The 15,483-nt window shown below is 49.5% G+C and overlaps 1 protein-coding gene across 1 annotated transcript; it reads right to left on the reverse strand.

Annotated features, from left to right (window-relative positions):
* Nucleotides 1–569: 569 nt before the first annotated feature.
* LOC138841745 (kinesin-like protein KIF22) lies at nt 570–12,349 on the reverse strand. Its single transcript, XM_070042602.1, has 14 exons — nt 12,270–12,349; nt 9,283–9,478; nt 7,570–7,697; nt 7,332–7,486; nt 6,906–7,115; nt 6,590–6,820; nt 6,293–6,446; nt 6,034–6,169; nt 3,194–3,362; nt 2,342–2,510; nt 1,743–1,807; nt 982–1,188; nt 768–827; nt 570–686 (listed from the first exon to the last, which is right to left on the reverse strand). The coding sequence occupies exons 1-14, from the start codon at nt 12,325–12,327 to the stop codon at nt 639–641; spliced, it is 1,986 nt and encodes a 661-aa protein (XP_069898703.1). The 5' UTR covers nt 12,328–12,349; the 3' UTR covers nt 570–638.
* Nucleotides 12,350–15,483: the final 3,134 nt, after the last annotated feature.

Consider the following 15,483-nt stretch of genomic DNA (forward strand, 5'->3'; position numbering starts at 1 on the left):
AGCGCGAGCGCGCGCGAGGCCAGCGGGAGGGGGGAGGCACGGGAGGGACTCTGGCGGGAGGAGGGACCGGGGAGCCACCCGGCAGCCCGAGCCACCCCGAGCGCGAGACCCCCGAGACGGCTGCGGATTGGCTGGCGACGGCGCAGGTGGTGGGCGCGCGGGAGACAGGGCGGCTTCTCTTCTTTTCCCCCTTTCAACGATTCCGCCCCCCCCCCCCCACTTCCCTCCGCCAGTGGCCGTTATTTCGCGCGCACGCGCACACAACACCGCTGTCGTTGTCGAGCCTGAGCAGGGGGAGCGCGCGCCGGCGCTACGGATGGGGCGGGGCCAAACGCGAGGCGCGTGCCCGCCTAACGGTCGCCCTCGGGTCTTTGGCTTCGGTGTTTTGTTCCCTATCGGCCACCGTCTTCTTCCCCGGCCCAGAGGTTTATTTACAATCTTGCCAGTCTGGGTCGTAGTTTCCTCAAAGATGGCGCCCGGAGTTCACAGGAACGGACCGTGGCCGACCCCCAACCCACACTGTATCTCGACTCCCCTACCCCCCCCCCCCAAAAAAAAAAGAGTCAGGCTGCAGCTCGGGGTACAGACTGTATTTACACGAGGCGCGGTGGGGCGGGGCGGGGCGGGGCGGGGCGGCGTCAGCGGGGCGCGCAGCGCTGGCCGGCCAGCAGGCTCAGGAGGTTCGCCTGCAACACAGGAAGGCAGGGCGCGTCAGGGCGGGCGGCGCCCTCGCCGGCGGGCCGCGAGGGGGGCGGCGCCGCGCTCACCTTGAGGAAGGTCTCCACCTGCTTGGCAGACATGCCTTCCACGCGCTCCAGGTCCTCCACCTGCGGAACGCGGAACGAGCGCGGCCGTGGAAGCCGGGGAGGGGGAGGGGGGAGGGAGGGCCCGCGCGCCCCGCCCCCTCCCTCCTCGTCCCCCTCCCTCCCCCCCGCCCGCGCGCCCCGCCCCCTCCCCCCCCCCCGCCCCGCCGCCAGGTACCTGGCTGAAGGGCCCGTGCAGCTCCCTCCAGCCCACGATGAGTTGCGCCTTCTTCTGGCCGATGCGCTGCAGGCCGCGCAGGTCGCGGGCCGAGCCTTTGTTCAGCAGATCCAGTATTTTTTGGCGCCCCAGGGCCAGAAGCTCCGGGCTGAGCTCGAGGTCCCAGCAGTCCTCGCCCTGGTCGGGCTGGGAGGCCGGTGCCTCTAGCTGCGAGAGTGACAGGGCAGGCAGCTCAGACGCCGGCAGGACTGCTGCTCACTCCACTCCACAGTGGCCCCCCTCTCTCCCAGTTAAGGGGAGACCCAGTGACGTAGTAGACATAAAGCAGAGCACACTCTTACACCTCCCTCAGGCTAGGAGGTGCAGCCCCACTAGAGGTCCCGGGCTGGAGGAGATGGCACAGGGGGGAAAGGCAGTCAACACGGCCCCCACCTTGAGTCCTCACAGTTGTGGGAGGGCTTCTAGTGGTAGGTCTGTCACTTGGGGTGCAGTGTAGGTGTGGGGGCAGTACTAAGTTTGCAGAGGGGGCAAGAGCCAGGCTACTGAGTGGGCAGACATCCTTTCCGCTGGATACAGCCGCACCACTGCTAAAGGCTGTGGAGGCACCATCACCCCATGTAGAGGGGTAGAGCTGCAAATATTGGAGCTAACAGGCTGTGAGAGAAGGCCAGTGCTCTTCCCCTAGAACTCAACACCCCTAACTAAATTCACTACCCCTAAAGGGTCCTGGCTGAAAATGTAGCTTGGACTCCCAATGTCACCTTTCTCTTCCGGCCTTTCTTCAGGATGTGGATCGTGGCATTTGGGGATGCTGCCTGTTCCTGAACTGAAAGCAAGAATTGCAAGTGAGTCAGATCACAAGCTCCACTCTTTTGTATGGTCAGTCCTGAGACCTGAACTCAGGGCCTAGGCCACTGCCCCTGAGGTTTTGTGCTGAAGGCTAGCGGTCTACCACTAGAGCCACAGTTTTACTTGGCCTTTTTTTTTTTTTTTTTTTTTTTTGAAGTTTTCTCCAATTAACTACCAAAAAAACAGGAAAGCAGGGCTCTCTTGCTCAGGCTAACTTTGAACCAAGATTTTCAAATCTCAGCCTCCCAAGTAGCTAGGATTACAGGCATGAACCACTGGCAATCTGCTTGAGTTAACTTTTTGTGGCTCCCACAAGACCAGTAGGTCTCAGTTGCTCTTGAGTTATAATCAGTCTGCCCCTGACTGTTCTTTCACACCAAGGGCAGAGCCCCAGTGCTCCTTCAGATTGTCCTCAGTCCTCCTTAGGGCTAGCATGTGCTAGGAGGATATGAGTAACATGAAGACAGCCCTCCCTCATGGGACATGGGTTTTCTGGGCCCTGCTTACTTACGTAACTGTAGGGGCATTACCACAGCCTTTTTCAGAGGCTTTGCCACTGTGACTGTGCGACCGGGAAGGGGTCGGAGCATTGTAAGGGTGCAGTTTTCCTTCCCCTTTGGGTGTAAAGCTTCCTGAGACATCATCTTGGCTTCCAGTTCTTTTTGCTTCATCTTAAGCCTCTGTTGGAAAGGATCGGGGAGAGATGTGACCCAGATCACACTGCATGGCAGCTGAGTAAGAAAGTGAGTAATCAGAGCTTCTGAGGTTGAAGAAAACAGGGATTGAACCAATAGAAGAGTTTATTAGGAAACAGATGGAGACTGTTTCTAATGATCAGGGGGCTGTCTAGCAGTGGAAAAAGACTCTGGAAATGCTGAAGAAAGATTTGTTCTCAGCATGAGCTAGGTTTTTATGTGTTTTTGTTTTTTGTTGGTCATGGGGCTTGAACTCTGGGCCTGGGCACTGTCCCTCAGCTCTTCAGCTCAAGGGGAGGGCTCTACCACTTGAGTCACAGCACCACTTCCGGCTTTCTGGTGGTTTATTGGCGATAAAAGTCTCTTGGACTTTGCTGCCTGGGCTAGCTTTGAACTTTGATCCTCAGATCTCAGCCTCCTGAGTAGCTAGGATTACAGGCGTGAGCCACCAATGCCCAGTTCTTTTATTTGGTATCTTTCCTTTTACCTCTTCACATCAAATTGTGATTCTTTTTCAGAGTTCAGCCATGTCAAGGACATTTGAAAGGCAGTAAACATGCAGTGTTGGGTGAAAACTGGACTCCAGATAGCAGTCCTCTGTGTCCAAAGAGCCTAGAACTGCTTCTCAAGGCTATAGGAATCCTAGCCCACCTTACTTCAGCACTTACTTCAATCTCCAAGTCTTTCTGCTCCACTGTCTTAATGAGCTCCATCCGCTCTCGCCTGGGGGTACTCAGGAGAGAAGTCCCTTGGCACCCCTGGGAGCCCAGCAATTGGTCCAGGTTGAGGAGGCGCTCTAGCATGGCTGGGTCCATGTTGCTTAGCTTCTGCAGGGGACTTAGCAAAGAGGTTATAGTTATTCTCTATCTTCCTTCTATTTCACCGCCTTCACCAACAGAACTCTTTTTTTTGTTTTTTGTTTTGGTCAGCCATAGGACTTGACCTCTGGGCCTAGGCACTGTCCCTGAGCTCTTCAACTCAAGGCAAGTGCTCTACCACTTAAGCCACAGCGCCACTTCGGGTTTTCTGGTGATTTACTGAAGAGTCTCACATTCTTTCCTGTCCAGGCTGGCTTTGAACTGCGATCCGCAGATCTCACACTCCTGAGTAGCTAGGATTACAGGCGTGAGCTACTGGCACCCAGCTTGAGATCCCCTTTTATCATGTCTTAACTTGATAAATCTTGTTCAGGAACCCTAATATTCATTTGCTGAGCAACCCTGAATGAGTCATCCCATTCTGGGTACAGTGTCCTCATCAGATGAAGTAACCTCTCAGGGATGCTAAGAGAACAAGCATTTAATGAATATTTGTATACCAGGTGTAAGGAATCTTCTGCTGTCCTGATCTAAAAGTACTCACTGTCTAATAAGGAATGAGACCTTAAGGGCCTGGCTATTTAGAAGATGAGCTGGGGAAAACTTCACAGAAGACATCATCTTAGCCTGGTGCCAGTGGCTCAAACCTGTAATCCTAGCTATCAGGAGGCTGAGATCTGAGAATCGTGGTTTGAAGCTCATTCAGGCAGGAAAGACTTTTCGCCAATGACAAAAAGCCATTAAGTGGAGCTGTGGCTCAACTGGTAGAGACTCAGCCTTGAGTTTCGGAAAAGCCAAGCAAGTCAAGCAAAAAGCAGGTCTTAACTTCAAGCCTCAGCATTGGCACCAAAAGAAAAAGATGCACTGTTCTTATATATGGACATGTTGAACTGAAACCTTTTTGTACAACTACTTAAATAAAAAACTTTTAAGTCAGTTTGATGCCACCTTTCCCACAATGCCTAGTTTGTGCAGCTTCTTTGCTCTACTGTGAACTAGATTCTCAAGACTCTCCTGCTCTTCATGTGTAAATGTGCGGAACAAATGCTTTCAGTAATTTTTTCCTTGGGGCTCACAGAGTAAGCAGATTCCTCCCTAATTCTCTCTAGATTATCTACCTGGCATCATACACACATGTTTTTACATTTCCCCTTGTGAAACATAAGCCCCTAAGGCTAGAGCCTATCTAGGTCAGACAAACCCCATCTTGGAGTCTGTCCTAAGCTATTGCCTTTTTGGCAGAGTTTGCCTATTCAAAGTAATGCAGCTGTTTGTTTCAGCCCCTTGGAGCAGAATTATACACTTTTTTTTTTTTGGGGGGGGGGGTCTGGTCATGGGGCCTGAACTCTGGGCCTGGGCGCTGTCCCTCAGCTCTTCAGCTCAAGGCTAGCACTCTACCACTTGAGCCACAGCGCCACTTCTGGCTTTTTTCTTTTTGCTCATGTGGTGCTGAGGAATCGAACCCAGGGCCTCAGGCATGCGAGGCAAGTGCTCTACCACTAAGCCACCTTCCCAGCCCTTGTACACTTAATTCTTAGCCTTCTTGGGTCACTTCTATTTAACATTTACACGGTTTAGAATTTTTTTTTTGTCTTGTCAGGCGTGGGTGTTGAACTCTGGGCCTGGGCACTGTCCCTCAGCTCTTCAGCTCAAGGCTAGCGCTCTACCACTTGAGCCACAGCGCCACTTCCGGCTTTTCTGTTTATGTGGTGCTGAGGAATCGAACCCAGGGCCTCATGCATGCAAGGCAAGCGCTCTACCACTGAGCCAACCTCCTAGCCCATGGTTTCCAGTTTTAGGATAGTGGTAGAAACAAGGCAAAACTAACACTGCAACTGACTCCTTGGAGTCAATGGCAATAGAGAAAGCAAGACTACTGAACAGAGGTGATTGAGCATCGGTATACACTGGGTATGAGGTAGAGTGATCAGAATTATACACTAGGCATGGGCAATCAGAACTGGAGGGAGAGGCTATTCAGGATCTCAGAGAGGCTTCTGGCTTCCTTAGACCCTCTAAAGCACATGGGTACCCAGAACCTTTGCCTAAGGGTTGGGAATTATTAGACAATCATGTATATTCCCCAGAGCTCACAAAGAATAAAGGCAGCAGATAAAAGCTGCCATTTTTAAGTTTTTAACTCCCATTTCCTGCTTGGGGAGTAGCAAATGTTTATTATAATAAACTCACTTTCCCACTTCAAAAAAAGAGGCTTCCTTAGGATGGCGGGTAGAAACACAATTATGTTAAGACAACCACCTCCTTGAAGACCACCCTGCTATAGAGGGTGGTCTCTAACCCAGAGAGGTCTGGACACATCTCTCCATCTTCTGTCTCCTATGAGTTGCTGTTATCCTTGACCTGAAAGATCTGATCCAGAAGCAAAAATGCTCCTTCAGATGCCTCAAAAATGTGAGCATTTGTTCATGGCATAGAGATTAGAAAATGAAAAGAGGGAGACCAGAGGTGCAAGAAAGAAGCCTCTCTGGGTTCCCAAGACAGCAATATTGAGTACAGGTACATCTTTCCACTTTAGTGAATTACATAGAGGAGGACCTGGAACTAATTCACTGGGCAAGGAACAAGTTCACAGTTGTCTCAGCTGAAGGATCTGACAGGCTAAACCCACAACTGCTACACAGACATCCCAGCTCTACCTGCAGGGATACACTTGAGTCCCTACTGCTTACCTGAGCTTCTGGGAGGCAGGGGCAGGAGCTGCTGTGGGTTCAGGACTCTCAATCTCTTCTTCCTCAGAACTTCGGGCTTTCTTTGCCTCTGATGGGCCTAGCAACTCTTTCTGGGACAGCTTAACGGGTGCCAAGGCTAGGGAAAGATTGGAGGAGATATAAAGGGGAATGGAGTTGTCAGCCTGTGCTGATACATGGTAGCTTCAGAAGACTCTTCCTCCAAACATGGCTTTCCACTCCTGCCTACCCTAGTCCTCACCATGAGGCTGAAGGCTTTCATTGGTGAAAGGCCTGTTGATCACCTCCTTGGACCTAGCAGCGAAGTTGAGTGCAGAGACTGTGTCTAGATAGAAGCGTCTTTCAGGGGCAATGTTGGCAATGAGGATGCTGTGGGCTGAGCCACCCAGAGAGTCCTGAGGGGTAGAGAATGAAGTGGTTGGATCAGAATCTCAATCTTCTCATTGCTTGGTTGTTATGCCCTTGCCCCACCCCACCCCCCAAAAGCCTCAGAACCACCTCATCCAGCCCCTTTTGCCCGGACATGGGTGGGCCTGACCTGCAATAGTCGAGTGAGCTTGCTGTCCCTGTAAGGCACACGAGGGAGGCCCTTGTTCAGTGCATCCACCACCTTGCCCAGTACAAAGAGAGAGGTATTGATAGCTCCACTCTCTTTGAGCCGAAGGCCCTGGTTGCCGGTGCGCCGGTTGTCCTCTGAGCCAGCCAAGTCAATCAGGTAAAGTTTTCCTTCCCGCTGGCGAAATGGGGCCAAACGCTCCCGCTGATCCACCTGAGGGATGGGCAAGAACCCCAGGCTTAGCTCAAGCTCCATGGGCCTCCCAGATCCTCACCTGCCCTCTGTCAGTGGGCTTCACCTTGACTAAGAGCACTGCATGACTGCGGGAAGAGCGCTGATTGAGACGGGTAGCTCCTACAGTCCGATTTCCACTGGCTGGCAGGAAGTGTCGCTCAAAATCAGCAAAGCTAGTGATGGGCTTCTGCGTAAGACCTGGAATCAGGATGTTTCCCCGATAGTCTTCTCGGATCACTAGGTCTCCTGATGCAGGGTCCAAGAGGTCTAATACCTATTTAAGCAATGGCAAGTAAGGCTAATTCTCCATGTATAGGCTGCTTTACTTCTAAAGACCAGTCTCCTTTTTACTCTGTTGACTTCCACAGTTGTACCATCTGCTACCCCAACTATGTCTTTCCAAGTCTCACCTAACCTCTTTACTAGAGCAGAACCCTGTCTTACTTTTGATATTTTGTCTCCTCCATCCCCAACCAGAGGTAGGCTTTACCTTTTCCTGGTAGATCTCTAAGTAGGACATAGTGACAGAGAGGTCCCATGGCCGGCCCTCAGCGCCTTCCTCCCTTGTGAGCTGTAGGAGGTCCATGAGAGCCCGGGGAATTACTCCTGGTTGTTCTGGGCTGCCCAGCATTGTATGTGTCTTTCCTAGGTGAAGAGTACAAAAACTAAAGTTTTCTTCTTTTCCCTAACCCTTTTTGGCCATGGTTGTTCCCTTCAGGCTTTTTTACCTGCCCCAGTAGGTCCATAGGCCAGCACACTGGCATTCTGCCCTTCCAGCAAGTGCCTCAGGATGGGTTGCACTGAACCTGCATAGATATCCTGCTGAGAGCTCCTCTCTCCATAGAAGGCATCAAACCTGGAGACAGGCAGATTGGAAGGCATTAGCACAGGATTCTACTGATACCCAGACTTAAAGGATAGTTGCTTCAAATTTAAAAGAAAATATTCCTTATACAAAGACTACAAGTATCCACTGAACACATACTGTTCTAGTCTCTACTGGAGTTAGGGAAAGTGAAATGAATCTGATAATGCTCTTGGAGGATTTGCAATATTGTGGGACAAATACCTACAGCTCATTGTGACTCAGGAGCTAAAGATGGGAATGCATTAGAATAACTAATTTTGTTGCAGGAAAGATGGAAATATAGCAAACAGTCAAGACATGGTGTAAAAAAATGGACTTTTTAATCTTTTTTACATGCAGCACATATAGAAATATCTGCAAGCCAGGCACTGGTGGCTCACACATGTATCCTAGCTACTCAGGAGGCTGAGATCTGAGGATCATGGTTCTGTGAGATTCTTATATCTCCAATAAAAATGCTCAGAAAAAGCCAGAGGTGGCACTGTGGCTCAAGTGATAGAGCACTAGCTTTGAGCAAAAGAAGCTCAGGGACAGCACCCAGGCCCAGAGTTCCAGCCCAGGCCTGGCAAAATAAAGAAAGAAAGAAAGAAAGAAAAATATCATCTGCTTACCAAACAGTAGAAAAGATGGCACTGCTTATAACTGGTCTAGATTGAAGACAACTGTACACTGCATTCTATAGGGGAAGCTATGGTTTAGATTACAACAGGAAATTTAGTACATATTGATAAGTAAAGCTGTAGAGAAATTGAAGCCAAATTATTAAGGGCCAAGAATTAAGAACCAAATAACTTTTTGCAAAGAGACAGTAAATACTTTCAGCTTTGTGGGTCATGTAGTTCTTTTCAAAACAACTTAATTCTGGGACTACTCAAAAGTAGCTACAGCCAGGTGGATCACGCCTATAATCCTAGCTACCCAGGAGGCTGAGATCTCAGTCTTATAGTTTAAAGCAGCCCAGGCAAGAAGGTTCTTGAGACTCTTATCTCTAATTAACTAGAAAAAAGATGGAAGCAGAAATGTAGCTCAAGTAGTGGAATGCCAGTCTTGAGTTTAAAAAAAAAAATCTTAGGAAGTGTACTCATTACTTCACTCATGTAACTGTAACCCTCTGTATAGTATCTTTACAAAAAAAAAAAAAATCTTAAAGAAACAATGCCAAGGTCCTGAGTTCAAGCCCCAGTATGGGCAACAGCACCCCCACAAAAAAAAAAAAAGCTGCTATAGACAAAATGTAGATAAACAAATACAACTTTATTTACAAAAAGATTCCAGAGGCTTCTGAGCCCCTGGCTATGTTCTTTCACCATACATCCCCCAGGCAATTCTTGTGACTCCTCTCATTCCCTTTGTAGTTTTATGTCTGATTCAGCTTCCAGTCTTTCCCTACAGTATCTCACAGAGGACCTATCACTGTGTGCGCCACAAATATTTCCCAAACAAATGAAGGTTCAAAAAACAAAGCTGTGTTAAGGAGGGAGCAGAATCCTGGAAGGCTAGTGTGAGAAACTAGGCAGTATATAATAATGTGAGCAGACCTAAGAGAGGGATGGAAGAGTGGCCTGAACCTTACTGGTATTTCAGAGTCTCTTGGTAATTCCTCCAGTTGGCAACCTCAAGAGAGCAGCTGTCTAAGCCTCGTACGCAGGGGGGTTCACTTGCTCCAGCTGCTCCTTCCACAAATGGCCGAAGTCTCACAGCCACCCTTACTCGAGCTGGAGGTGGACGTCGGCCACTCCCCATCTTGCTTAGACGACAGCGACTAGCCCCTGAAGGAGAGAAGATGAGTTTTAAGCATGAAAGGATGGTGGTAGCAGAGAGGAAGCACTTTCTACCCTGAACATGCTGTGGGCACACCTCAAACTCAGCAGTAACAGCAGGTTGAGTGGGGTGCAGAGCAATGTTCACAATCACCTGGGTGATCTTATTAAATTTTGGATTCAGTGTTAGTTCCTGGAACAATATCTGAAGATTTTGCTTCCTCTGTACTGGGATTTAAACTCAGTTTTATACTTGCTAGGAAGGTGTTCTACCACTTCAGCCATTGCCCCAGCCCAACAATGGTTTCTCTTGATGGAAGGAAAGGGAGGATCATGTGAGTGAATGTGTGTGTTGTTGTTGTTATCTAGTTCTGTAATGTTTTTCATTAAAAAAAAAAAAAAGATACCATAGATATCCTTCTTTGGAAGGGATCAGGTTGAAGAGCAGTCCCCAACAGTTTCCTGTCCTAGTTCACTCTGCAAAAGGTACTGATATACAGCTCTTTTCTAATAAGCTTCATTTGCTTCTGATCACTAAATCTAAGCCATATGAAAAACAACAACAACAAAAACCAAACACAACATATGGATTCTTGTGATCACCAGAAAACATAATGAAGATAAAACTAAAAACAAACAAATAGCTGGTCACTGGAAGCTCATAGCCACCTAGTAAAAGCAGCCCAGGCCAGGAAATTACATGAGACTCTTATCTCCAATTAATCACCAAAAAGTCACAAGTGGTACTGTGGCTCCAGTGGTAGAATGTTAGTTTTGAGGAAAAAGCTAAAGGACATCACTTAGGCCCTGAGTTCAAGCCCCAGTACTGGAGCATACATGTGCATACCTCTTACCTCAGTTTCCTAGGCATTCTGGTCCTAAGATTACAAGCATGTGCCACTATGTAAGGAGTTGACTCTTTTTTCCTTTCTTTTTTCTTTTTTTTTTTGGCTGGTTCTGGGGACTCAGGTCCTAGGCACTGCCACTGAGCTTCTCTTGCTCAAGGATAGTGCTCTACCAATTGAGCTAATCGCCACTTCCAGCTTTTTCTCAGTAGTCTGTTGGAGGTAAGGGTCTCATGGATTTTCTTGGCAGGGCTGGCTTCAAACTGTGATCCTCAGATCTCAGCCTCCTGAGTAACTAGGATTACAGGTGTGACCCACTAGTGCCTGATTGACTCTTTTTGTTGTTGTTAGTTGTGGGGCTTGAACTCTGGGCCTGAGCACTGTCCCTCAGCTCTTCAGCTCAAGGCTAGCACTCTACCACTTGAGCCACAGCATCACTTCCTCTCCTTTTTGTATGAAAAATACAGCAAGAGGGTATCTTTGGCCTTTTTTTGGGAGGGGGTTGTCAGTCATGGGACTTGAACTCTGGGCCTGGACGCTGTCCCTCAGTTCTTCAGCTAAAGGCAAGCGTTCTACCATTTGAGCCACTGTGCCACTTCCAGTTTTCTGAGTGGTTTTTTTGGAGATAAGAGTTTCACAGACTTTCCTGCCTGGCCTGGCTTTAAACCGAGATCCTCAGATCTTAGCCTCTGGAGTACCTAGGATTACAGGTGTGAGCCATGGGTACTCAACCTCTTTGGCCTTCTTTATATCATTAGGTGTTCTTCCCATTCAAAGCCTACCAACTTTTTTGAAATCCACTTCAAATATTTTCTTGTTTTTATTTTTTGGTCTTGGTATTGGAACTTGAACTCAGGACCAGATGGGCACTCTACCACTTGAGCCACACCTCCAGTTCGAAATACCACTTTCTTAATGAAGCCCTCCAGCATATCCGAGGGTATATATCAGATTCTACACTATAGCAGCTTATAGATACCATCACGGTATTACACTTGTTTATGAGACTACTGAAACAGACTAAGTTCTTCTAGGGAAGGAGCAAGGGCACTTTAATACTTACCATGAATCAGTGGGTCTAAGAAGGATGAAGGGAGCTTATGTCTATGCAAGAATACTTGTGCAAAATAGTTAAAGGGCAGAAGTTCTGGAATCAAATTCCCTGAATATGAATACAGGCCCCAATATTTACTAGTTACATTACATGTGAGCAAGCTACTTAACACAATAATGCCTGGCTTCCTCGAATCAAAACAACCTGATAGCGTTCTCTGCTGGGCCTGGGAACTTAGCAAGGAAGGGCTCAATATGGGTTAGACATGCTCCTACATGTTTTTGTTTCCCCTAGGAGCCTGAGGACAGGAAGGATGATCACAGACCCAATTCTCCACTACCGGCTTTCCCAGCTTGGGCTGGCTTTGAACCTCGATCTTCATATCTCAACCTCCTAAGTAACTAGGATTAGACGCATAGGCCACAGATGTCGGGCTTCCAACCCTTTTCAGTGATCACAGCGCCGCGCCTCCGTCGCTGTCCACTCGCACCTGCCTGGTGTGGGCCTCTCAGACCCTTCCTGCATCCCCACAGATCTCCGCCCTCGAAAACCGCGACACCCCCTAATCCACTGCCAGCTTCTGGCTTCTCACAGTGAGGTTAGAGCATCAGGTAACCGCCGGACATACAGCCACTATCCTCACTTTGCAGACGAAAGTGAAGCTCACAAAGGGAAAGGTTGAAGCCAAACGCTTGGGCCTGGCGGGGCGTCCACTTAGGTCAACTGACCCCGAGTACAGCACCGGAAAACAGCGCGGCACGGGCGGCCTGACGCCCGGGGACCCCCACCCCCGCCCCCGCCGCCCCCTGGACTCTCCTAGACAGCCGCGGAGCCGGGGCCAGACTCCGACACACTGCCCTGGGAGGCTTCTAATCTTCAGTACTCCGTTTCGCCTGCGTACCTGAAGCGGCCGCCGCCATCTCGCGTCGCCTCAGAGGCGCCGAGGCCTCGGCGTCCATTCCACACCCTCCCGAGGGCCCGCCTTTCACATTCGAATTTCGCGGAGCCCCGCCCCTCTCCGGGGCACCACCAATCACCACTAGGCGCTTCCGGAAGCCCGAGCTGGTGACCAGAGACTATCCCGCCCTCTCGGGCTCACTTCCGGATCCTGCGGAGGAAAACCGACCTCGGGCGGAGGATGCGTGCGCTCTCACGTTGGCGGCGCAGCTGTTGACGTCAGCGCCGCGCTCGCGGGCAAGGCCTGCGCGCCGCTTCTGAGTCGCTGCGCCTGTCGCCTGACCCGGGAAGTTCCTGCGCGCTCAGCTGCCCGCGCCTCTGGCTTTCGTGCTTCCAGGCCTAGATGTGCGTTAAGCGTACACTTTTCGCCTCACAGCTACAAATTGGTGCGAGTCAAGCAGCGGTCGAAGGCGTGTCTCAGCGCCCGAGAGAGCGTTCTCGCTGCTTTGATTGTGCCAACCGGGAAGATGCTGTCTGGAAACGGGATTGTTCCAGTCGACTGCCTTCATTTCCTGCAGTTTTTGTCTCCGAGGTCACTTGGCGATTCTGCGCATCGGGGGTCGTTTTGTGGATTGCAGGTTTTGAGTGCGAGTCGACTGGGCCACAGCCTCTGGTCTGGGCTGTTAAGTTTGGACCACACTGGCTGGATTGTGGACATGCACCTTATGCTTGCCCTTTGCCGAGCCTAAAACCACTGCTTGTCCCCTTATGTCGCCTGTCCTGGTCCAGCACATTAGCTCAGCGCTCCTTACTAGGTAGCGGGCCTGCTTGACACCCAAGGTCTGAGGTCGACAAACTGTTAAATAGTTCTCCATCTCTTCTGGAAGCTTAGCCAGGGATGATATAAACTAAACTTTTGAGTTTTACCATTATGAGCCACCCATCAAAAGCGGTTGGCTTCATTTGCTATTCTAGAATCGGGTAACATTCATTTTATATGATAAAATGAGTGTTCCAATGACCCAAATACAAGAGGTTCGTTTACAAGCATTGAAAGAGGAGCTAAAGAAAGAAACAGGGCTGGGAAGGTGGCTCAGTGGTAGAGCGCTTGCCTTGCATTCCTGAGGTACTGGGTTCGATTCCCTTGCACCACATAAGCAAAAAGAAAAAAGCTGGAAGTGGCGCTGTGGCTCAAGTGGTAGAGCACTAGCCTTGAGCTGAAGAGCTGAGGGACAGCGTCCAGGCCCAGTTCAGGCCCCACGACCGGACCCCCCAAAAAAAGAAAAAAAAATGTGAAGCCAGGCGCTGGTGGTTCTCACCTATAATCCTAGCTATGCAGAAGGTTCAGATCTGAGGATTGCAGTTCAAAGCTAGCCAGGATAGACAAATCCAACAGACTCTTATCAACAAGTAACCACCAAAAATCTGGAAGTAGGGGTTGGGAAGGTGGCTCAGTGGTAGAGTGCTTGCCTTGCATGCATGAGGCCTTGGGTTCGATTCCTCAGCACCACATAAGCAAAAAAAGCCGGATGTGGTAGAGCACTAGCCTTGAGCTAAAGAGTTGAAGGACAGCGCCCAGGCCTAGAGTTCAGGCCCCACAACCGACAAAATAAAAAAAATAAAAATAAAAATCTGGAAGTAGCGCTGTGGCTCATAGTGGTAGAGCTCCAGCCTTCAGTGAAAAAGCTCAGAGAACCCCCAGGCCTTGAATTCAAGGCCTGAAAACACACAAAACAAAAGCCCTTCAGAAAGTCTTTATTCTCATCTCAGAAAATGACTTCCTTCTCTTCCCAGTTAGCTGGTACTCCTTTACTCACAGGAATTCAGTTATTAAGTTCCTCAGTGTCTCCCTTCTACCCTCAATGTTCCAAATTCTTCATGGTATTACTGTCTTTGTTCAGACATTCATCATTCTCTAGTCCAGATTTAGTTTATTAACTACCTTCTTTTTCTGTTGTTGTTGGTCATGGGGCTTGAACTCGGGACCTGGGTGCTGTCCCTGAGCTCTTTTGCTCAAGGGTAGCACTCTACCACTTTGAGCCACTGCACCACTTCTGGGTTTCTGGTGGTTAATTGGAGATAAGAATCTCACAGACTTTCCTGCAGCAGATGACTTTGAATCCTCAATCCTCAAATCTCAGCCTCCTGAGTAGCTGGGATTACAAGCATGAGCCACCAAGTGCCCAGCTATTAACTACCTTCTTATTCTGCTTTACCTGCAGTCTTTTCTCTACTTAGCACAGAAAAATGATGCTTTTATAGAAATATTATCCGTTTTCTGGTTAAAATTTTGGTTCATTGGCTCCCTATAGGCCATAAATGAAAGCTTAAAGTACTTAGTATGATATGATATTCATGATGCCTGCCTTTTCATGGTGTAAGCATTATGCCCACAAAGCTTTGGTCCTCAGCTCCACCCAGACCTGAGCTCCTCCCAGCCCTTGACTTCTCCCAGCCCTGGAGTTCCTGACATACAGCTGGCCTCTTCCTCTCTCCACCCAGACCCATCATAGCTCCCGTCTACCTCACTTCCTACCCCCATACTCCCTTACTATGGGGTAAGGGGATAGGGACAGAAGTCATGTGCTCCCTCTCCAGGGGAAATATGTCTCCTCAAACAAACTTTGTAATAATCTTTCTCCTGTGTCTACCTGCCTACTTGTGGATGTATGTGATGGATCCATTCACATGGGGCTTCATTGTTGCCCAGATGCAAAATACATCTAGTTACCCACCTATATTTGGATTTTTCCTTTTCCTTCCCTTCCCTTCCCTTCCCTTCCCCTCCCTTCCCTTCCCCTTTCCCTTCCCCTTCTCCTCCCCTCCCCTCCCCGCCCCTTCCTTTCCCTTCCCTTTCCTTCCCTTCCCTTCCCTTCCCTTCCCTTTTTTGTGGGTCTTGGGGCCTGCTCTGGGCCTGGGCACTGTCCCTCAGCTCTTCAACTCAAAGCTAGCGCACTACCACTTGAACCACAGTGCCACTTCAGTTTTTTCTGCTTATGTGATGCTGAGGAATCAAACCCAGGGCCTCATGCATGCTAGGCAAGCGCTCTACCACTGAGCCAACTTCTCAGCCCTTTTCTTTACTTCCTGACATCCAGCCCTCCATTTCTGGGCTTTGTTCTTGCTAAGCACAAGTTCTACCACTTACCTATACGCTCAGCCCTGTAGTTTTCATATCTATTTTTACATAAGCTGGGCTCTAGTATTGCTCACCTACA

This window comes from Dipodomys merriami, unplaced genomic scaffold (assembly GCF_024711535.1).
Source record: "Dipodomys merriami isolate MVZ:Mamm:240054 unplaced genomic scaffold, mDipMer1.0.p SCAF_328, whole genome shotgun sequence".
Lineage (NCBI taxonomy): Eukaryota > Metazoa > Chordata > Mammalia > Rodentia > Heteromyidae > Dipodomys > Dipodomys merriami.

Excerpts from the sequence above, each read along its gene's own strand:
- LOC138841745 (XM_070042602.1), bottom strand. The coding sequence starts at position 12,327 with ATGGACGCCGAGGCCTCGGCGCCTCTGAGGCGACGCGAGATGGCGGCG. Across the intron at positions 6,821-6,905 it reads ATGCAGTGCTCTTAGTCAAG|GTGGATCAGCGGGAGCGTTT; the intron begins GTGAAGCCCACT and ends CCCATCCCTCAG. Across the intron at positions 6,447-6,589 it reads AGCTCACTCGACTATTGCAG|GACTCTCTGGGTGGCTCAGC; the intron begins GTCAGGCCCACC and ends TCTACCCCTCAG.